The sequence below is a fragment of the Thunnus maccoyii genome, chromosome 23 (assembly GCF_910596095.1).
Source record: "Thunnus maccoyii chromosome 23, fThuMac1.1, whole genome shotgun sequence".
In the NCBI taxonomy this organism is placed as follows: Eukaryota; Metazoa; Chordata; class Actinopteri; order Scombriformes; family Scombridae; genus Thunnus; species Thunnus maccoyii.
The window spans coordinates 21,632,805-21,655,656 of NC_056555.1; the positions used below are offsets into that span (position 1 = coordinate 21,632,805).

Here is a 22,852-nt window from a genome sequence, read left to right on the forward strand (position 1 = left end):
TCTTATTAAAACTAAAAACAAATACAAAATAAAAATGGCAAAACAGAACATAAATAACACATTTTTAAAATAACCACCACTACATGTTGGTGGTTTTTGGTGACCCCTTGGCAGTTTTTTTAATAGAAAGATGTGTTTACTAGGCAGGGAGGGTGTAATGAAGATATACCATTGAGTTGCATTATGGGAAATGTAGGATTTCAGTGTTTTTGGATCTTGACCTGAACTAGACTTGACTAAAAGTCTGGACATCTTGGCTTCTGCTGCATTTAATTTGAACTTTCTTTTTTTAAAACTGTGTTTCATCAGCCTCCCAAATTTATTTAAGTGCAATATTAAATCACTAGAGTTTTAAAACTACTGTCTCAATTAACATTTTGGTGGATATTCATGATCTCCAGAGGATGAATCTTTTTGGTGGCCTCCTGACTTTTCTTCTCACATCATAAATGTCCACTTGTACAAAAGAAAAATCTGTGTTTGAAAGGAGGATCGCTGTGACATAAACTAAAAACATTAATGCTCCCCATTTTAGGAAACCAGACACAAAATACTGTAGACTACAGCACATTCATGCTCACATAGAGATAAACTCTTTTTATTCTAAAGATACTGTGGCCTCAGAGCCAAACATTACATTTTTCAAATCTAAGCTAAGCTAACCGGCTAAGCTAACAAGTAGCTTCAGAAAGAGCGTGGTATTGATCCTCTCATCTGACTCTCAGCAAGAAAGCAAATAGACATATTTCTCGAAATGTTGAACTATTCCTTCTTATAAAAAGAAAATATATACAGAATGAATTTAACAGAATGAATCATTGATCTATCAGTAATTTTTACTTGTGGTTATATCAAGACAAACTACGGCAACATAATGCCGACAAAAATGTTTGTTCAGTTTCTTGTTAAAATGAGAAATTTTGTTATAACCAGATATGTTTCATGTTAAGAAACTTTTCACATTATAAGATTTTTTTTGTGCTGTTCTGAGTTATTTTCTCATTATCACAAGATACCAAACTATTCGGTTTATACAAGAACCTTTTCTTGTAATAATAACCTATAATTAATCTTATTATATCACAAAACTTTCTCCTTATTTCACAAAATCAGCGTATCTCATTAAGACATTATAACATGATGTTAGGTAGTTGTTAGATAGTTGTTAACACAAGAAAAATATCCATTCAGTAACTTAAGAGACTTTGATATTGTCGCCAACATCGGCTATAAAAAGTGGAAATGACTGGTTATAACATGGAAAAGGTTCTGACTATAACAAGAAACTGAGCAGATGTTTTTTTGCTATGATGGAAGCAATATGCTGCCGTTACAAACAAAAATGCAATTTATGTCCCTTTTCACTGTCTGCCACCTGGGAAATCTTGAGTTTAAATAGCTTCTGAAGCCATTTAAACTCATGAGAAATATGTCTGTGTACACACTATAAAATGATTATGCATACATTTACAGTATGTATAAACTCAGTGTGAATAAACACACCTTTGGTTTGTGTGTCTGTTGTACACCAGGGATATAAAAAAAAAGGTAAATAAAATCCCTCCGTCTCTTTCTTTCACTCCCGGGATTGTTTTAAAATCAGCTCTATTAGCTTTTTTGTATCCCAGATAGGATTCAGGAATTTACTCTCAACAATCATTTTAACCGTTTATCTTCTTCATATCAAAGTCTACATTTAAAAAATCCATACAGCTTTTTTAAAAACATATAATTTCACCCAATCAGTCCCTTTTTTTTTTTCCTCTAGTGAATTGTTCCCAAACTCATTTTTCTCCCTCATATTGTATTCACAGTTCGTCCTCTGCTGCGCTACTTCAATATGTTTCCTATTTTCTCCGGAACATCAGTCATTTGTTTCAGACCCCCGTCTCGATTTCCTTTGGGCAGCAGCTGATTAAGAGTTTTTTTTTTTTTTTTTTTTTTTTTTTTAGTTATTTCCGCATCAACATTTGAGCTTTTTGTGGAGAGCTTTTTAACTGGCAAGAAGACAAAAAGCATTAAATGCATCAAATACAAACAAATCACTTTTGTTTGTACTGTGGTCACAGCAAGCCGAAACTAAATTGAGGCAAACCGCGGGAGATGTGTGCAACCGTCTTGAAAAATACAGCTTTTATGCAGTAAAAGCATACAAACACTTCCCCTATTTGAACTGTTAACTGTAATATCAAACAAAGCTGCATGTCTTTCGTCCTCCTTCTGCAGATCATCCCTCGCTACGGCCCTCTGAACGGTCGGATCTCAGTGACCATTAAAGGCTCCAACATGGGAATTAAGAAGGAAGACATCAAGAAGATCACCGTGGCCGGAGTGGACTGCGTTCACCAAGAGGACAGATACTCCGTCTCTACGAGGTAATCTCACAGCGGCTACATTAACATGCTGACAGGACTCCGAACTGTTGTCTGTACACGTTAAGGTCTTACTCAGGTGAAGGTCTTTACACCAACCTTTAACCGTCGGCTGCCATTAATTAATTAAAAGAGATGAACTGAATATCACCTCCTCCTCTTCGACTTAACACCGGCCTCCGTCTAATACAGGTGGAGAGAGGGTGAAGCGTAAGTAGTGCAGCTTGTCATCAGCGATTTTTGGTTTTACTCATTAAAATTTTCACACGTTTCAAAACCACAATGTCCTTTTAAAAGATGAGTCACGAGTCAAAACCAGATTACCTGAATAATTGCGTAAGATTAGAGCCTCTTCCTCACATGTAAACACAGCCAGTCAGAGCTGTTGTGGATATTTTTAGCGATGGTCAGCAGTGGAGAAAGGCGCACATGAGACTTTTGATGCTGAAAATGTTTATTGAAAGCACTCGGCCAAGTGGAGAACCAAAAACAGTAAACACCAGAGTGTTTTGCTCCGATGCTGTCTCTTTCAGTTCTGAGGGTCCGAGTCCTGGTCTTTATCAGTCTACAATATGAAAAATCAGTCTGATTGGTTCCCTAGTTTCTAAACAAGGGACCATTTAAGTCACGTTGCATGTAATTACAGCAGTTTTGGTTTGAGCGTCTGACTGTGTCATCCACCTCCGTCAGTGTTGTTTAGGAAAGCCTCCTCCGACCTTGGTAACCATGGCAATGCTGATATACCCTCTATCAGAGAGGTTTCTGCCTTCCCCCAAAACATCACAGACAGCTGAAGTCTCAAGGAGATGATATCTTAATCTCTGATTAAGAATTACAGTGTGACCTCAAAGCCAAGCTTGACCCAATGTAACCCAATTTGTAACCTCTAAAGATGGAAAATTCCATAACAAGAGCCACCTTTAAAAGTGAGCCCCATCAAACATCTGTCAGCTAATTGAGTCATCCGTATCAAAAAAATTGTCAAACCAGGATACGATTATCTACCTGCAGAATTTCAGTTAAGTAAAGTAAATGTGTCCTGAGCCGATCCACAGCATATATCGAGATGTTTTGATTAATAAGTATCAGCTATAAACCCAGATTGTTTGCTTCTGGAATGACGGTATTTCAAAAACGCCAAAACTGTGCTCCGATGACCACACAGAGTTGTGAGCAAACGACCCGCCGAGCCGCAAAATACCATATTTCCTCAAATAAAAGATGGTAGTCAGTTAAAAGCCGGGTCTCTGATAATGGCCGGAGGCGTGGTCGACACGAACAAATAAAGACCGGCCCCGAAAACAGGATGGGGGAAAAAACAAGCGTGGATAAACTCCTTGTGCCTGTTATATAATTCCAAATCTATGAGTACATCCGTATCTCTCCAGCCAACCGTCACAGAGAGGGGAGGAGGACGGAGGAGACACGACTTTGTTTAAATATGAGAATAACGGCTCTCATTTTAATTATAATGACAGCAGCATGAGCATGGGTAACCAGGGTAACCAGGTAACCACTGCCAAAACGTTCCAGGTGGAACTCAAGCTCTAGAATTATTGTTCCACATGTCGGAGTAAGTGGATTACCGTAATTAACAGTAATGCAATAACAAACATTTAACAGAGCAAACGGAAGCAGATCAGAAAACAAGGAGGCTTCGTACTAAAATATGAGCAAATATCATATTATCAAACAGAAGGAATTAGAAATAAACTCCCGGTAACGTCTGCAGTTGAGGTCAATAAAGGCCTTTATTTTAGGAAATACGTTATATAAAAACAGAGGTCAGTAATTTGAGTTAGCCTAATAATATGACAGTTAGGAGCAGTGGAGGGAAAAGAGGGGAAAAAAAAGAATTTAAATACATTTTGGCTCATAAAATGTGGTCATGGCAGCCATGAGTTGAATGAATTTGAATTAAAAATGATAAAATATTCTAAAATTATATGATTATATATATAAAGATGACTCACTGAATGGCCCTGAAGGTTGTAATCTGGCTCCGTTTAGAGCATCTGGTTGTATCGACTGTCCAAAAATAACTGACTTTGAAAACAAAGCTCCAAATCTTTGATAATTTAGGACAGTGGCAATGCATATGAGCATTTTATGTTTCAAGACAAGTATATTTTCAAGCCAAAAAAAGACAAAGTAGAAGTTGATTTGAACCTGTGTGCAGCTCCTAACATTACTGGAAGTCACTGGGATTATTTAATCTCTCTCTCTCTCTCTTTCTGTCCACAGCGTGGTGTGTGAGATCGGCCCGGCGAGGCGAACGCCGCCGTCTGACCTCCCGTTTGAACCAACAAACAAGGGAGCGGTGGAAATAGAAGTAGAGGGAGGGAGAAAAGGAAAATCTCAGGTCATGTTCACCTATCGGGTAAGTTTGAATCCAAACGCTGCTCTGTAGATGCTTCCTTCCTTATATTCTCTCACTCATAAACGGACGCACTGACAGCTGAACTTTTGTCGGCCACCCTGTTTCTATCGACTTCCTGTCACTCATGTTGAAAGCGCTGTAGGACGCGGTGTCACGGACGAGGCGCGGCTGACTCATTTAGTTGAAATGAGGAGTTATCTCAACAGTCATTTCACGACAAAAACGTAAATAAGGTAGCAGCTGGCTGGAGGGAGATTTATATTATATGTTCATTCCCAGTAAAGAAACATCTAGTGTTTTCTGTTTAAAAAGTACAAACGCAGGAAGATATCAAGTACTTGCTTATGTTTTACTCGAGTGGTGACGTCTCCAGTCAGTCTGATCTCGAGTGTGCAGCTGATTTGGTTTGTTTATGTGATGCAACAGAGGTGCATATTTAACAGATTCAATGTTATGCAATGATAGTCAAACGCTCGCTCGCTGTTAGGACACGGTGTGATATATGACTGTGTATATATTAACATATAAGTGTGATATTGTGTAGGTGTAAGTGTGTAACCGTATATAATCAACAGCATTTACTTGCTATACTTGTACCAGAAAATAAAGACATTTAAACGCGGTTGAAACAAAGTTTATATGAAACATAAACATCTGGAAACTTTACCTGCAAATCACCAAATTAATGCTGTTAGATTAAAAAATACAGCACAGGATTATAAGTACAATATGTATGTTATCTGTTTTATTAAACACTGAATTCACCTCTCTTAACATTTAATTTCCAGGTGTTCCAGTGTCCCATTTATATAGTAGTTTGATAACATTTACTACCTCTTCTCCATGGGAATCACAGTAGCTTTGTTGCTTTGTTTTTTTGTACTTAAAGTGATTTTCACTCAACTGCAAGAAGCATTTAAAAGGTTCTAAAAAAACTCTTTAATCTGTCGTCCTGAAACCTGCAGACACCGTGTACACACTTCATCAAAGTTTCTGAGGCAATACAGAACATTGTGTGACACAACTACTTCAAACCCCGGAGATCAAATCCCAGAAACATTAAAGGTTTCAAACAAAGCGAAAGCGTACGGCCCCTCCTGTGCAGAGCGGTGCAGAGAAATCGGGCTCCCTGAAGAAGCAGCGATGGAGGCAAATCATAAAAGTATCGCTTGCATACAAATTCGCCGCCGCATAAAAACTTCCTGCGGTTCTCCCCCACGTACCACAAATAGAGAAACATGATCATAATAAATAAGTTTCACCTGCTGTTCTGTTTTCTGTCTCTAACAAGGCTCAGATGTTGTTGTTCAACTTTCATATTTCTTCTTTTGTTTCTATTGAGCTGACAAACATCTAATTAAAGCAAACTGCTGAGACCAAAATGACTTTAGCAGCAGTGCTTCTCTGTCTGTAAACTCCATCATCTCAGCTCAGGGTTTTAAACTTTGAATTTGAAACAACCGATGAGTCTAAAGGACAAAAAAACACATCTGTTGATTATATTTCCCTGCCTCTCTTATCGTTTTAAGGTAATTTAAAGGGACACTGTTGTTGACAATAAACAAAAATCACACATTGTACATCTTAAATGTAGTTAAATTTTCCCAAATTGATGTCAGAGAGTTTGATGGTATGTTCCCCATCAACAGGTAAACGTTTCAGTCAGTCTAAGCTAAAGGTAGCATGCTAACGTAACAAGCTAACATGCTAAATTTTAGGCATTAAAAGTCAGCGTGTAGACATTCTAAGCATGTTAGCATGCTAACACGAGAATACTGACTCTCTAAATGTCACATGATAAATTTCAAGATATTCAGTACATACCATCTATGTTAAACTAACACTTGTGTTGAGCTCAAGTAAAACTAGCTAGGCTTTTTTAGCGCAAGTATGTGATTAACATGAAAACACATATGACACAGGACAGTACGAACAAGGAGAAGTAAAGAGAGCCAAACAGTAACCCAAAGAAAACAACAAAAGGAGGGAAGAGAGAGCAGAAGGGAGAAAAGAGAAGAGTGGGAAAAGGAAAAAGTAAAAACAGAAAGCTGCAGTGTTGTTGTGGGGGATCTCTGGTCAGGCTCCAGGGTGAAACCAGGATGAGTCAGGACATAGTTGTTTTGGTTTTTTTTTTTCCTCTCCCCCGTCTCCACTCCTATCCAACCACTTCTTTTTATAGTTTGTTTGCTTGTCTGCCCTTTCTCTCACTGCTCTCCTGCTTTAGGTCTACTGCAGGTCAGAAAACTAGCGAGGCTTAAAGTATATTTGAGCCTGACACATTACAGCTTCAGTTGGCATAACTGGTTTTTTGGGGGGTTTTTTGGCCTCTTAGCTAGCTAAAACATTAGCTAAAACACATCATCAACATAAAATCACCCAATGAAGTTTATGTAGTGAACATGTTAGCATTAGCATTAGCACACAGAGCAAAATTCGTCCAAAAAGTCCAATATTCACAATCCTTTTAGCTTTCTTGTCTTGAATATGTTCCACCATGTTCACCGGCTAGTTTGGCGTTGGCGGTGCTGAGCAGGTCATGTACACTGGGTTTATCTGAGCTTTTTAACTGAGAGCGATGAGACTGAGGCTATAAAAACACAAAACAAAGAGCTGAAAGATGCTAAAACTCACAGGTTTCTAGAGAAAGTGTTGAGGTAATAATATTGATTAGTGCAGCTAAAGAAAGTTGAGTCTAGACAGTGAAAGGTCTTCATGCTAGTAAATCTCTAGTTTTCTTCATACCAGAGTCTAGACCTGCCTGTGTGTGTTTTTTTTTTGACTCACAGACCAAATATATTTCTGCTGTCTCCTGTTCTATTGTTTCCTTTGTGTATAACTTCCAACCGGGTGGAGTTGTTACGAGTTTGTCTCTCTTCGGGGATATTTATTCTTGTGTTTGCGGCTCGCTTTTCCAGAACAGCGAGAACAATTCTGAAACACCAACAAACCAAATGCTTACATAAGTAACACAATACAACCCAGCAGCTGTACACCACACACTTTAGAAAACACTTCTTCACTTCAGCATCACATTTACACCTTTCTTTCTTCGCTGCCGAACACGCACAAGCATCTTTCACACACTGCGCTCGACCGCTGTGTCTTAATACTCCGGACAGATTGACTTAAAATTCGAAGCTGCTTTTATCCTCCCGTGTAGCTGAGAATTAATATCCCCTCTTGTTTTATTTGTCATGCTGTCAGAACAGTACAAAACCTTCCAGTACAAACAGGAAACCAACCAGCTGGTGTGTTTCACTGGTGTACCCGTCTCCTTTATCAATATTCCTCAAGCACTCTGAGCTGATAAAACTCCCCCATGGTGGCGTTCTGCAGTGACACTGTTTTTTAGTTATATAGCTCACTGTCTAAATACCACAGGGTTGAATCAGCTTTTGGTAGAATTTTGAAATATGTTTTGATGTGATTAAAGCGTTCGTACCTGCAGGACGGCGGTTAGAACATAATAAACTCCACTCGTTTAAAGTTTGTTTACTTCTCGTTTTTAGTTTTCTCTTTGTTTTGTCTGTCTGAGCTTTTTTTGTTGTTAAAATGTGATTATTTTGATGCCAAAACAACAAAAAGATGTAATTCGATGTATTAATAATGTAAACAAGAGAAAATAAGAGTCAGTAAGTGTCACTTAAACAAAAGAGTTATATATGAGTATTACAGGCTTCTTTTCATAAAATCATCACAAAAACATGAAATCCAATATCTTCTTTTCCTTGTTCTAAAACAAAATTTAAGTGGAGTAAATATGTAGGGCTGCAACTAACGATTTTTGTCATTATAGATTAATTTGCAGTTTATTTTTTTCAATTAATCGATTAGTTTGGTCCATAAAATGTCTTAAAATGGTTATAAATTCCCACAGTCTAAGTGGACGTCTTCAAATGTCGTTTTTTCCGACCAACAGTCAAAAAAACAAAAAAAACAACCATATTCAGTTTCTCATCACAGAAGAGAGAAAACCATAAAATCGTCACATTTGACAAGTTGAAACCAGCAAATTTGGGGCTTCAAGAATGACAAAAGCAATTAATTGATTGTCAGAATAGTTGCAGATTAATTTTCTGTCCATCGACAAATCAATTAATTGACTAATACAGCCCTATAAATAAGCATCAATGGACTCCTCTCTGTGTTTGCCTGCTTGTTTAGCTTCAGAGAGACTTTAACCCTTAAATTAAAACTCTGTCAAACTAAAACAACAACATCCACACACTTAATAAATCTGTAGAACCTACTCTAAATAAAGATGTCAGTTTCTCATCAATCTGTTAAGATAAAGCATCAGTTAATCCGCTTTGAAACCATATACAAAAAAAAAGACTCTCCTTATAACATGAAGCATCAAATTTCTGACTTTTTCTCCATTAAAAGTAACCCGGTCGGTCTTTCTTTACAGCTACATACATGCTTGTGTGTAAACAAGAAGTGTTGAGAAGCGAACACAGTGTGTAATCTTTCCAAAAATGTGACATCACAACTTGAAATGAATGAGAATGATGTCACAGAACGTATTGATGCCTTGCAGGTTGAAACAGAGCAAAAACGAGGTTTCTATATTTTGTTCCTTTGGCACTATCAGTACATTTTTTGACATTAATAACTCTCAAAATGTCCCATCAACATAGTATTTATATCCCTAGAACCCCAACAACGTCCTCTATCTATTAATGTATGGATGTTTGTGCCTGATAAAAAACTTCTGGACAGAAAGACAAAAAATTACAAAACATTTCTAGTCTCCTAGAGCATATGTAGTACTGAACAGCCTTGTCTGTCCTGGAGAAAATCAATGTATGACGTGCCTGGGTTGTACATGTAGTAATTCTGCCATAAGCCTATAAATAAAATAAATTGAAAATGGGCAAAAACACCACAGGGTGTCTGTATAATGTCTATTTTATTATCTTCTCTGTCCAGGACCCCAAACCAAAGAGCGTGGACCCAGTGAGAGGCCCCACAGCCGGAGGAACCGTCATCACCATCACGGGAGAAGACCTGGACACGGCGACTAAAGGCGACGTGGCCGTCACCGTGGGGGGCATCCCTTGTGAAGTGTAAGAACGATACCAAGCTCACGGTGTCACGTTTAAGTATCTGCTTTTTGTTGTCTTTGACAGTGAAACGTTAACCGTCTCTTTTTTGTTCAGCCTGTCGTTCGGCGACAAGATCACCTGTGAGACGGGAAAGAACCGCGGGCCCTCTCCTGAACCTCAGACAGTGATGGTGAAATATGGTAAAAACACCACCAAAGACATCCCAAATGCTTTCCAGTACTCCGAAAACCCCAAGATCACAGATTATTATCCCAAGACCAGCTTCGTATGGTGAGTATGTTGTTATTTCATTTTGATCAGATATAGCGATAGATATATGCTTTGATGAAAATAAAAAGTCCCTTTGAAGCCGAGACGTTTCCATCTGTCTTCTACATTGGGAGCTTTAAACTTTTAAAGGTCTAATATGCAACTTTTCCACATTAAAATGTCTAAAAAACGACTAGACCTACTTACATTATCCCAAATGTTTCCAACAAGTTTCAAACCAAGAGGAATCTGTAATTTTAATTAAGGTTACGGTCCGTTTAATTTTTAAACTGTTTTTATCCATTTTTAAACCGCATTCTTATGATATACTTTTTAGGTCTTTGTCGTTTTTAACTGTATATTTTAACCAGATGAAGGATTTTTGTCATGAGACGTCTGGATCTTAAGTTATCAGAGAAACAAGCTGAGCTAACGTTAGCCGCAGCTAAGCTAGCAGCCCCTCCTGGAAGTCTGGTGCTCGCTGAGCATCGTCGGAGAAACATAAGTTTTTTTATTTGAAACAGCTTTATTCAGTATTTTTACGGTTTTACTCGCTGTGTATGTTTGTTTTTGGTGAAGAGGAGACGTCTGTGGATAATTCGGCTCCCGGTAAAAACAAGCTGAGCTAACGTTAGCCGCAGCTAGGCTAACAGCTCCTCCAGACATCCTCTGTCTTCCGAATAAAGAGAGAGAGACACTGATTTTTAATGTGAAACTGCGTTATTCAATGTTTTTACCGGTTTTAATCACCGGTTCCGTTTGTTTTTGAGAGGTGGAGACCTCTGCGGATAATTCGGCTTCTGAAAAACTCCTGAACGATGAACACTGAAGGAATCCTAACTCAGGGAGAAGCTGCAGAGCACCGTCTGTACGGCAGTGGTGGTTGTTTAACAATGAAGACAACAACTCCCATGATCCCACGCTACTCCACGACGTCATCAAACTCCGTCTTTTGTTACTGTTTTGATTGAGAGATCTGTAGCGGCAGAAAATTACACGATTAACTCGGGCCATCAGATAAAAATGCAGAAAAAATAAAAGCCTCCCCGAAATGTAGAAGTACTTTAAAGCTTAGTAAATGTGCTTATATTAATTATTATTACTCTGTGTGTGTGTGTGTGTGTGTGTGTGTGTGTGTGTGTGTGTGTGTGTGTGTGTGTGTGTGTAGTGGTGGTCGGAGGATTGTGGTGATGGGAAGCGGGTTTGATCTGATCCAGAGAGCCACGATGAAAGTCCTGCCCTCCGCTGACGAGTTTTCACAAAACACCGCACCTGTAGAGGTACGTCGTCTGGATCTCCACACAAACTGTTGCTACTATTGTGTGTGTTTGTGTGTGTATGTGTGTGTGTGTGTGTGTTGTGTGTGTTTGTGTGGCGGCAGATTGATGAAGTTTCTTGGTTTCTTTGTTGTACTTCCTCTCCTCTCTCACACACAGACACACACTCTTGTTCCCCGACTTACAGAAAGTTTGTTTTTTCCTCTTCTTCTGTGGTTTATTTATCGCTCCTACAAATCTATTTCTCCTTCTCACTGCTCAGCTCAGGTTTTCTTCCCTCCTCTTTCTTTCTGTCCACCCTTTGTCATCGTTTTATCATCGGGTTAGTGACACTTTTATAAAAAATATTCTCGATAATGAGTTGCATTTATCAGGAAAAAGCATTTCATTAAAGATAATATGCACTGAATTATCTACAACAGTTAAAATGTTGTGTGCAAGGCGATAAAAACATCTTAACTACATATTAAGAACAGTGTAAATGCTTTTGATTTTGTAGCAAATAAACTGATTACAGCCAAATAAATGGATTAAATTCAAAACTCTGGTAAAACTAGAAAAATCAAATCAGCCATCAGTAATGGAAAATAAAACGTATCCTCAGAAATCGTAATTATAAATTAAATTAAATTATGAACTTTGCATCAGTTAAACTCTTTTTACTGTGACGTTAATGTTGAATTTTTACTTTATAGTTAAAATATAAAACGATCATGTAACAGAAGCAAGAAACAAACTAAAAAAAGAACATTTCTGTGCTCTAAAATTAATAAATAATTGTTAAATATGGTCAAACATTCAGCATTTCCCTAATTTTGTTCTCTTTAGAGTCACTTCAGGTCGAGAGTTTCCTGTAGAGTAACACCGATCAATTCTACAATAAATGTGCCATCAGTATAATGATGTCATATGAGAGGTGGACGACACTTAAATCAAAGCACAATATCGTCCGGATGTGTTTCAGTCTGCAGCTTCGACTCACGTTTGTTCTCTCTGAGTCCAAAAAACCTGAAACAAAAAGAAAGAGAGAAAGTGACGACGTTTTCTGTTTCACCACTGAAAAGCTTTGAGCGACAGAGTCTGTTAAGATTCACCGCAGGGGAGAGGAGGTGAGGCCGTTTTATCGCCGCTTCATCAAAAAGCTGCCGTCTGAGGCGGGAAGAACGAGGGAAGAGACTCAGCGGGGGAGGCAGAGAGGAAGAGAAGAGAGAGGAAGGAAAAAGAGAGGAAGGGAGGAAATCTGAAGTTAAATCTGCACCTGAATAAAAAACCTTAATCACTCGACTTCAAGTCTGAAATGATTCATTTTCTGCATACTGATTGAGGCATTTTATGGCCGAAAGTATGTGGACGCCTTTGTTTGTGTACTTTTCATCTCTGGCTGGTATCCATTCAAAGTTAAGGCCTCTTTCAGTGAAGGCAAATCTTTTTTTTATGACTTTAAGTTTTAGATAAAACAGCAGTGTTGTAATTTTAAGAAAGCGATGCAGCTCATTTACAAACAGAAGGTGCAAGGTGTAGAAGAAGAAGGTGTAGAAATAAAGCGAAAAAGAAAAAAGAAACAATACAAGATATTTTATTCTCTTAAATCTCTGACTTTTCTCTTTGAGGTTTGTTTGTACAAATGTTCCCAGTTGGTTTTAACAAACTTTCTTAATTGCACAAACCCATATCGCTCGTTTCAGCCCGATGAGATTTGATCAGTAGCAAAATCAACGCCCATAAAACGTCTGTTCAGCTCCGTTTGTGGGCGAGTTTCATTCACAAAAATGTTCCCGAAGAGTAAAAAGAAAAGGTTGACAGTGCAGAGATTCAAGTTTATTTGTGTATCATATTTAAACTCCAAATTAATTCAGATTAAGGCTTTATAGTTCGGAGTCCAACAGGAGTTTCTCCCCTTGTGAAGAAATCTGTTCATGACTCGTACGACAGGAAAATTGTGTAAATCATTCGTACAGTACATGCCTCTTAAGAGTAAATCTGTTCGTACGAGTGCTTCTTGCATGAGGCCCGATGTTATCAATGTGCTTCCAGCTCATCCTGTCACTTAAAAGACGGGTCTTAAAACAACAGTCAGGAGCCCAAATGAACAGTGAAACATGTTTTTCTTGCTGTAATCATTCCTCCTGTTCATACTGACCATTAGAAGATCCCTTCATAATGACCTTACAATGGAAGTGATGGAGGACAAAATCCACAGTCCTCCTTCTGTGCAAAAATATATTTAAAAGTTTATCTGAAGTTAATATGAAGCTTCAGCGTCCAAATGAGTCAAGTCAAGTAGATATCTTTCAACGTTACAGTCTTTTTAGTGCCAAAGTTCCTCTTTTTGTTACTATACTTCCACCGCAGCTCAACAAGGAAACACAAAGAGGGAATTTGATGCTAAAAAGACTGTAAATGTGTCAGATATCCACTTGATATGACTAACTCAGACTGATGAAGACTCATATAAACTCCACATCAACTTTTGGCCTCCATCACTTACACTGAAAGCACATTTGAAGGATCTTTTAACAGCCAGTATGAACAGGAGGAATGATTACAGCGAGGAAAACCTCTTTCACTGTTACTATGGACACCTGACTGTTGTTTTAAGAAGATTTGAAAAATTCTGTCCTTAAAGCATTTATAAAAAAAGAAATATACACAATATTAGATACACCTGTACTTGTGTAGAAGCATATTTAACTACTGCAAGCAACAACTTATTTTATTTGAAGTTCTAATATGACTAAAGTGGTTATAATGTAATATAATGTGTTTTGTTCCTTGCAGAGTGAAAATAAACATATATCTGGGAGCTTTTCTGAGGTTATATTTACTCTTTTTCTACTTTCTTTGTCTTTCTCAGTTCGTCCAGGAGGCTCTGAGTAAGAACGACACAGTCCTCCAGTTTTATTCCCCTATAGTAAACTGCTGCGACAGTCAGTCGCTCAGGACGGCGGTCCACCTAGACAACGTGAAGGAAGACCTGAAGAGCTTCGAATACCACCCAAACCCCACCTTCAACAAACTCGCCAAGAACGTCATCACCGAGACCAGCATCATCATCGTGACTGTGAGGACGGGCGGTTAAAAATTTACACTTCATACACAGTCGCTCTTTATCTGAAGCTGTCGAGTTCACTCTCTTCTTCTTCTTCTTCTTCTTGCTTCAGGGTCGAGGTTTCTCCAAGGCGATGACAGCCAAGGAGGCCCAGGCGTTTGTTGGAGACGCCTCCTGTCATGTGAACATACTTCAGGTACAAACTGACAATGAAAACCATCTTTGTCTTTAAACCGTATATATTTACAGAAGTTCCAGAAGTTTATAATGCTTTTATAAGAGATTTACACTTCATCCTTCATCATCAAGCTGGGGTGCAAGACTTTTGTCTCCCCCTTCTGGCAGTGAGAGTAATTACAAAAACACTGTTCACACGTGCTTGTGTCATGTGCTCCATCGTAGCTGACTCCTGCTGTGGCTTTAAAACGGTGGATAAATTGTTTTGGGCGTCACGAAACCGCCGCGAAATGACTCGTTTCACTATCAGAATTTGATCCGTTTGATCCGGTCGGATAACATTCAGAAAGTCTAGAAGAGACGCACGATTAAGTTATTTTATCCACGTTCGAGTTAGCAGAGGGCTAACTGGAAGTTAGCTGCCCAACCTGGTGCACATGTGCGGTATGTTTTCATCCAGAAATACAGGTGATGAAAGGCTTAATCAGCATTGTGTGAACTCGTTTGGCTCGAACGTAACGGACTTTCATTTATATGTAAAACCTGCAGGTTAAAGACACACTTAACATTTGATCTGCCACAAAGATCTCATGTGATAAAAATCAACTTCTTTTTCATCTTAAGCTTTGATTCAGTATTTTCAAATTTATATTTAAAAAATTGCCTTCATCTCCTTATTTTCTTCTGAAGTAAGAACTTAAAGCACCATCATTCTGACGTCTGACTCCACTTAATTTGCGATGATTTGCACGGCTGCATCGTCATGAAAGCGTCTGTCTTGTTACAAGTCGGAGTAAAGGCAGTAATGGGCAGCGGTTGGTGTAAGGTTTGCCCTCTGGCACAAAAAGCTGTTTTATTGGGGGGGGGGGGGCTTTCTCAGTGATCCTCAGAAGCAAAAATGTTGAGGATGTTTGTGCTGAAGTTGTTTTAAAACACCACAATTCCTTTAAAAAACTGAAGGTATCCTGTGCACAGCGGTGCTTCTCTCGTGGATGTCAGCTGCTGCGGAGTAAACCGCAGTAAACCAAAAAATCAGTATTCCAGCACACACCAGGATGCTAGGATTGACACTGCTTGTTGACAGATTACATTAAAAATCAAAAAGGAGCGAACCACACCTTTCACATATTGCTTCATCAGATTCACTCTGCGTCTGATTGCACATCAAGTGTGTCTTTAAATAATCAGGTGCTGAGAATCCACCAGCTTCACTTTCTCCTAATACAAATGCACTTCAAAATGTCAACTGTAATTCCTATTCCTCTCACAGCTCCTCTCTGTAGATTATTTTGTAGATGAGGAGTCACTACGGTGGCGAGCACTCCTGGTGTTGAAGGAGGTTTACGTTGAGCATTTATCAACTCTCAGCAGATTCATAACATGGTGATTTGATCTTAAAGGGGAACTCCGGGGGAACTGGTTTTACATATCAAAGTGTGTTTCCAAGGTGTAAAAATATGTATAAATTCTTTTGTGTCTCCAGAAGAAATCTGAGAATTTGCATCAAGTGATGTCACTTGAGTCAACGTCGCTTGACACCTCTGTAGTCCGCTCCTCATCTCTGCTGGAGGCTAGCAGCTTCAGGATACGTTAGCAGCTACTAGCATAACACACCCGAATCTCGGTCGAGTCGAGTTGAATTGTGGGTAATGTAGGAAGAAGAATGCCTGGAATAAAAAAAGACGATATCTCTGGTTCTGCTGCATCGATTGTGTTCCTTTTTCTTTCCAGCGTGAGTCCAACAATGTTATAGAAATGCTAAATATCTAAACATTTTCTCATCTTTCTACAAATTTCTGTTGTCCAAATTAATTATTCTGAGATGGACTAACAAAATGAGCCACTAAAGTTCTTGTTAGAAGAAAGAACAATAGGGAATTGTTAATTAAATAGATTATAAGTGACTTTGCACGCGTTTACCACACTTTAATACTGTATATGTTATTGGAAAATACACACATATTCTTATAAAAATGATAATTACATCTATATTGCTGTATAAATCTATATAAAATCAGACCCAAGATCTGCACAGTGCACTGTCAGCCCCTAACGCTGCGGTCTAACAAGGTATCACAAAGCTGACCAAACAACATATAGACAATATACAGTCATTAGATTGTAATCTGCATGACTGAGAGTCAATAAACTCTCAGACTGAACCGATCACAACAGAGCCGGATGATACTTTCTGATACTTCCATTAGGGAACAAGACACGCCAGTGAATAAAGGAGAAAATTGCTCTAAACTATAATATAATTCTCAGCCTGATTACTTTATACAAATATCCAGCAGCTGGTCACCAAGCTTCAACGTCAGTAAAGAGCTTTTTCTTGTCTGGCATGTGTTTGAATCAAAGTGAATAGTTTTATACCCCAGCTGGGTTCGTTAGTAGTGACAGTTATTTTGTCACTGCTACAAAAAAATTGAGTTCAGAAAGCTCATCAGTCATATATTATCGCTAATGAAGTTCTACTGAACAACATGTCTTCAGTTCAGCCGGTTGACGTTTCCCCTCCGTCTGTCTGTCGACTCTGTACAGGATGATAAGTTGATCCTGGAGGCTCCTTCGTCACAGCCCAGTGCTCGGTCCAAACGCCAACGCAGAGACACGACCAAGGACCTGCTGGAGCTAGTGGTAAACACACACACACACACACACACACACACACACAGAGTGATAAATGCAACCGAATTATAATGTTTTATTCACTAAACTTCCAGGTGGTCACATAAGGTTCGACCTTCAAGCCACTTTAAGATGATTAATACCAAACAGGATTATTACAATAGGCATCATTTTTCACGCTTTACTTGAGAAATATAATAAATACCAGCCAACATTTAGGCTTCAAAGTACAGGAGCCAATTTATCAAACCACCTGTTCAACGAGCGTAAAGTGTCTCATCCACTGGTTAAGACACCACGACGCACACATCCCACACAGAAGCACCCGTTTGATTTGTATCACTATGAAATTACCAATCGGGAGCACAGCGGGAGACTCCCCAGTGTTGGCAGGTTTGACAATATGTTGGTACAATTTTAAATTACTCGCTTATTTGATAGTTTTTATCAGCTTATAAATGAATCTCTTCAACCTGCATAGACTCTGTCATAAGTCCGTCATTATAAACTCACACTTTGCAGACAGGTGTTGTTTAAACCTGCTCAGTTTATATTGAATTTTACTGCTTTAGTTTCCAACTATAACCAGATATGTCAGGCTGAACGGCTTTCAAATGCCAGAAATCTCAATTTGACTTATTTTCAGATGTTTTTGTTTATTTTTTTTATTGCTTTTCAATCATAAATCCGATTCTAGTAGCATCAGTTTTTATTTTAACCCTCAACTAACTTGAATAAACTGTTGCATTGTGTATTATTTTCCTCTCCAGGTGAAGTTTGGTCATGGAGAGTGGACGGTTGGATCAGTCTACTACGCCAGGAAAGAAGACCTTCCTCTGGCTATAATCATTCCTGCAGTCATCGTACCGATGCTGCTCTTCATCGCCGTGTCCGTCTACTGCTACAGGTCCGACAGATTACCAACCCGTGAAAGAAATTATGAAGACACACATGTTGATATATGTTTAAATATCCTTCTGGGTGTCTTTATTGGTGTGTGTGTGTGCTGACAGGAGGAAGAGTCAGCAGGCGGAACGAGAGTACGAGAAGGTGAAACATCAGCTGGAGAATCTGGAGGAAAGCGTGCGAGATCGCTGCAAGAAAGAGTTCACTGGTACAAACACAAAAACACTCTCAAATACCCCCTGAAAGCTGCAGAGACGTTAAAAAGATGAAGCAGTCATGTGGTATTTTTAGATTTTACTGGAGATGAAAAACAAAACCATAAAAGATCACAGCTTTATTCTTCAAAAGTAACACTTAATGATCTTGTTACAGCATCCAAACAAGACTCGCAGCTCTCCATGCACATTCCCTCTGAGCTCGCAGTCGATGTTGATGAAACTCAGCTGTGAACTGTGAGTTTAGCAAATAAGAGAAAAAAAAAAACCCAAATATAACAGAATCTGTCTCGTATGTTTTAAAGGCGTCAAATAGGATCCGTCAGTGTGTTTTCAAGGGTTCTGAAATGTGATATAACATCAAAAACAAAGAGTTCTGTGAAGATTTAACAATTAAATTCAATAATAACTGAAGCAGGTTCATTACCAATTAAAAATCCAAATGTTGGTACCTTTAGTTTGGGAAATATAAACATGAATATTAGCATGTTTTAAACTTAAAATATGCCAAACTGCTCAATTTATTAGTGTTAAAATCCAAGAGATTGAATTGCATGCTCTGTAAAACACGTCTCTCTACTGTCACTGTCTTATAAAGCCATAAATGCCCCCAAAAAAACACATTTAAAAAGAACATTTTTTGTACAATTTCCACATGAACATACAGGAAGCTCTCCAGTGGTCGAGCCGAGTGGCAGACGCAGCACAAACGTGTGTGTGTGTGTGTGTCTGCGGAGCTGAATTGTGTGTCACACACGTTGCATTCACAGATTAAAGGATGTCGCCACTTTGACAGTTTTATCTCCGTATTGTGAACTCCTGCCAGCGCGACTCAGCTGAACGGGCAGCGCTTTGACTCAGACATCAGAAACTTTGCTTCAGGTCTTCTTGGCGCAGCGCGGCGGACCGTTTTCAGCTGCGTTCGACAGCTCAGTTACTGAGCTCGGGGATCAGGCTCGGCTCTTCATGTGTCTCTCGGATGTTTCGACAGAGACTTTCCAGAGTGGGAATATTCAATCAAAGTGGTTAAATCCTCCTGTATCTAAAGGGATTTAAATGTATGCAAAGTGTAGCTACTCCAGGTTGAAGAAAACACAGAAATCCATGTAAATGAAGTAAAACACAAAGTATACAACATGCAAACTGAATAAATATGACTGTTTCTCTCTGTCTGTCAGATCTGATGATTGAAATGGAGGACCACACCAGCGACCTGAGCGAAGCCCGCATCCCGTTCCTGGACTATAAAACCTACACCGACCGTAACTTCTTCCTGCCCTCCAAGGACGGCGCCAACAACGCCATGATCACAGGAAAAATCCAAATCCCAGAAGCTCGCAGGGCCATCGTGGCTCAGGCGCTCAACCAGTTCTCCAACCTGCTGAACAGTAAAACCTTTCTCATCAATGTGAGTTTGGAGCTTTTGGAGGATTTTTTTGACTCTTCTTTTTCCTCCAGACTCTCTCTTCCCCATCTCTCTCTCTCCTACTTTTTGTCTCTGTCTTTCTCTTCATGTTTATTAGAGACAATGAAACTTGCTGCTGATATTCATGGTCGTCAGAGGATGATTCCAGATTACTTTGGTGACCCCTCTGACACAACAAATATCAAAACGTAACAGGCAGATTTTTATTTTTTTAGGGACTGAGCCCAAAAGGCTCGGGGCGAGGACCCTATTGTTTTTCGTTTGTTTCTTTCTTTCTTTCTTATTACGCCACTTAAACCCTTAATTTTACCCCCTAAACATGCTCAATAACTCACCAAATTTGGCAGGCACATCAGGTCTAGTGAAAAATTTGATAAAATGTAAAAATTAAACCCCTAAAGTGCCAAAATGTGCTCTCTAGCACCACCTATGTAACTAAAATGGGACGCCACGGCCTGTAGGAATGTCGTAGAGAGATCAAACTAAAACCGACTTATTTGTCTCATCAAGACCTACAAATCATTGTAGTCATCACTGACACCCCTGACCTAAATCCAACAGGAAGTCCACAATTAGCCTTTCAAAATAAGACTTTGCCCCAATTTTGGCCCCCGAACAAACGCTATCTCCTACGAGGGCGTTAATGGTATCGGCTTCAAACTTAAATAGATGACTTATGACACTATGCTGAAAAAAAGTTGTTAAAAACTTTGTAATAACTCGAACGGTTTGGATTTTATAAACTCTGAAAGTTGCAGTGCCACATCACAGCTTACAATGTAAACCAATGGGGAGGCATGACCTTTGTGTCAAACAGAGGCTTCTGACTCCTAAGGTATAAGTCTGACCACTTTCAAACCTGTATCAATGGATTCGCCACGAAATTTCTTACTAAAATATGATTTTTAATGTTAGATTTGGCCAAAGTCATGGGATTTATGAGGATATTTCACAAGAAGCGTACTCTAAAATCCTCCTCTCCAACTGCTCCTGGTGATGTCACTCCCTCAGTGCTGTGAAACATTCCGCAATACACACTCATTATAAAATCACAGGAGGAGCAAGAAAAGACTTTAAAACTCACACTCTAATATCTCAAAAACAATAAAAGATAGAAAAAACATGTAAATTCAAGATTTGTAGGTCAAAGTCTCGTGACTCATTTAAAGTTCAAATTAAGTTTGTATCTAAAACTATGTGGAAGCAGTAAATGTTCAAAAAGGTGTGGGTTCACTCACACTCTCCATTCAAATATATGAGTATTTTTCTGTCTTTCAAAATAAAAGCACACCACAATTATATAAATGTCCCTCATTTTTAAAAAGCAAAATAATCTGATCCTGACGGGCCAGAGTGCGATATCCCAACCAACGCTGCTTGCACCTTTAATTTTTTTTTACATTTTCTGCGTCTAGTTCATCCACACGTTGGAGAGTCGTCCGGACTTCAACGCCAGGGCTCGGGGTTATTTCGCCTCCCTGCTGACGGTGGCGCTGCACGGCAAACTGGAGTATTACACCGACATCACGAGGACGCTGCTGCTGGAGCTGATGGACGAACACGTGCAGAACAAAAACCCCAAACTCATGCTGAGGAGGTGAGAAAAACACCCTCGAATGTGAACACAGAATCGTGTTTTTAATACATATGATGACACATTTTATGTACATTGCATGTATTCAGGCTGTAATTACTCCATGATTACAAGTAAACAAACTTTAAATATCAGTTTATAATGGGCTCTACAGGCTTCTGTGCTTCAGCTCAAGACAGTCATGTTGTTTATCTTGTGTCTGGTGTGTGTGTATCTAGGTCGGAGACGGTGGTGGAGAGGATGCTCTGTAATTGGATGTCCATCTGTCTCTATCAGTTCCTCAGGGTAACACAGATTCTTTCAGTTATTATTCTGTTGTCCCCCCCCCCCCCCCCCCCCCGTCCTTCGATTTTGTTTTTATTTCCTTTTCTCTTCGATCTATTTCTCTCGCCTCGCTTTTACTCTTCTCTCTCTTTCTTCTCCTGCGCTGGTCCTCGTCTATCCTTCGGTTATAATTGACACCAAAAAAAACAACTTTGCTCTGCATCTCGCTTGTTGAAACCTCGGTGTACCTGGTGTTTCTGTGTTGAGTTTTGGGCTTTTTGGACAGTTGATACTGACAGCAGCAGCTAATATGTTTGCTGAGTCATTCTCATGTCTAGAGCACCTTTCAAACACAGAGGCAGTTCTTCACTTCATGGAAAACACATTGAAGTGGGAAATAAAGACAATTAACAAAGAATTAAATGGAAATACGACACACAAAATACAATAAAAAGACACCAAAAAGTGATAGATGAGGAACACAGCTGTCAAATATTGATTTAGGAATATGTTGTTGAGTCTGTTCTAAAATCTCCACTGAAACCAGAACTAGTGGCAGAAAAATCAACTTTACGGAGCTTTATAGTGAGTTTCAGCTCATTGTTTAGCTGCAACTTTACTGCTTTGGTTTACTCTCAGGTGAGCGATATGGCCCTAAATAATATCACAATATTTCTGCGATAATGATATTCTTGACGGTAAGACAAAATACTCCTCGCAGGATTTTTGGCTCTCCTCATACTCGACCAAGTGCTTCTGCTTGAGATGGTGAAATAAGTTTGTTTTATTGCCCCGTTTTGTTGTTACAGTCTTCTTGCACTTCTTACATATTACTGTGGTTTGTTGTACATCTGATCTTTTGTCACCAAACCACTTCTAAACTACTGAAGTCGCTCCCTATTTTGGAAGTAACTCTTCCACCGTGGAGCCGACCAGCCATGCTTGTCGTTGACGTGTGTAACATGACGTCATTATGTCAACAAGTGGCACAGTTAGCTGTAGACTAGCTGGTGAACATAGTGGAGCATTTAGCAGCTAAAGAGCCAGATATTTCCCTCAGGAGTTGGTGGAGACCAAAAACAGAGCTAAAAGAGAGTGAATATTGGACTTACATTCACCAGGTGGACAGAAACACGACTCCAAATGAATGATAATGTTGCTCCGTAACTGCTGGATGTGGAAATAAGCAACTGTTGGCTAACAAGTTCAACATATCAACTTTAAAGGTGATGATATATATGTG

At 39.1% G+C, this 22,852-nt stretch overlaps 1 protein-coding gene across 3 annotated transcripts in view; it reads left to right on the forward strand.

The window, feature by feature from the left end:
• The window catches only part of LOC121891148 (plexin-B2-like), a 211,650-nt gene that overhangs the window by 171,698 nt on the left and 17,100 nt on the right, over positions 1-22,852 (forward strand). For all 3 annotated transcript variants that reach the window (XM_042403917.1, XM_042403916.1, XM_042403918.1), the window contains 13 exons: positions 2,227-2,375; positions 4,617-4,752; positions 9,685-9,821; positions 9,915-10,091; positions 11,239-11,350; positions 14,202-14,408; positions 14,509-14,592; positions 17,118-17,213; positions 17,975-18,111; positions 18,218-18,318; positions 19,504-19,733; positions 21,167-21,348; positions 21,564-21,630. In XM_042403917.1, coding sequence (XP_042259851.1) covers positions 2,227-2,375; positions 4,617-4,752; positions 9,685-9,821; positions 9,915-10,091; positions 11,239-11,350; positions 14,202-14,408; positions 14,509-14,592; positions 17,118-17,213; positions 17,975-18,111; positions 18,218-18,318; positions 19,504-19,733; positions 21,167-21,348; positions 21,564-21,630 — 1,815 coding nt within the window. The remainder of the gene's footprint in view (positions 1-2,226; positions 2,376-4,616; positions 4,753-9,684; positions 9,822-9,914; positions 10,092-11,238; positions 11,351-14,201; positions 14,409-14,508; positions 14,593-17,117; positions 17,214-17,974; positions 18,112-18,217; positions 18,319-19,503; positions 19,734-21,166; positions 21,349-21,563; positions 21,631-22,852) is intronic.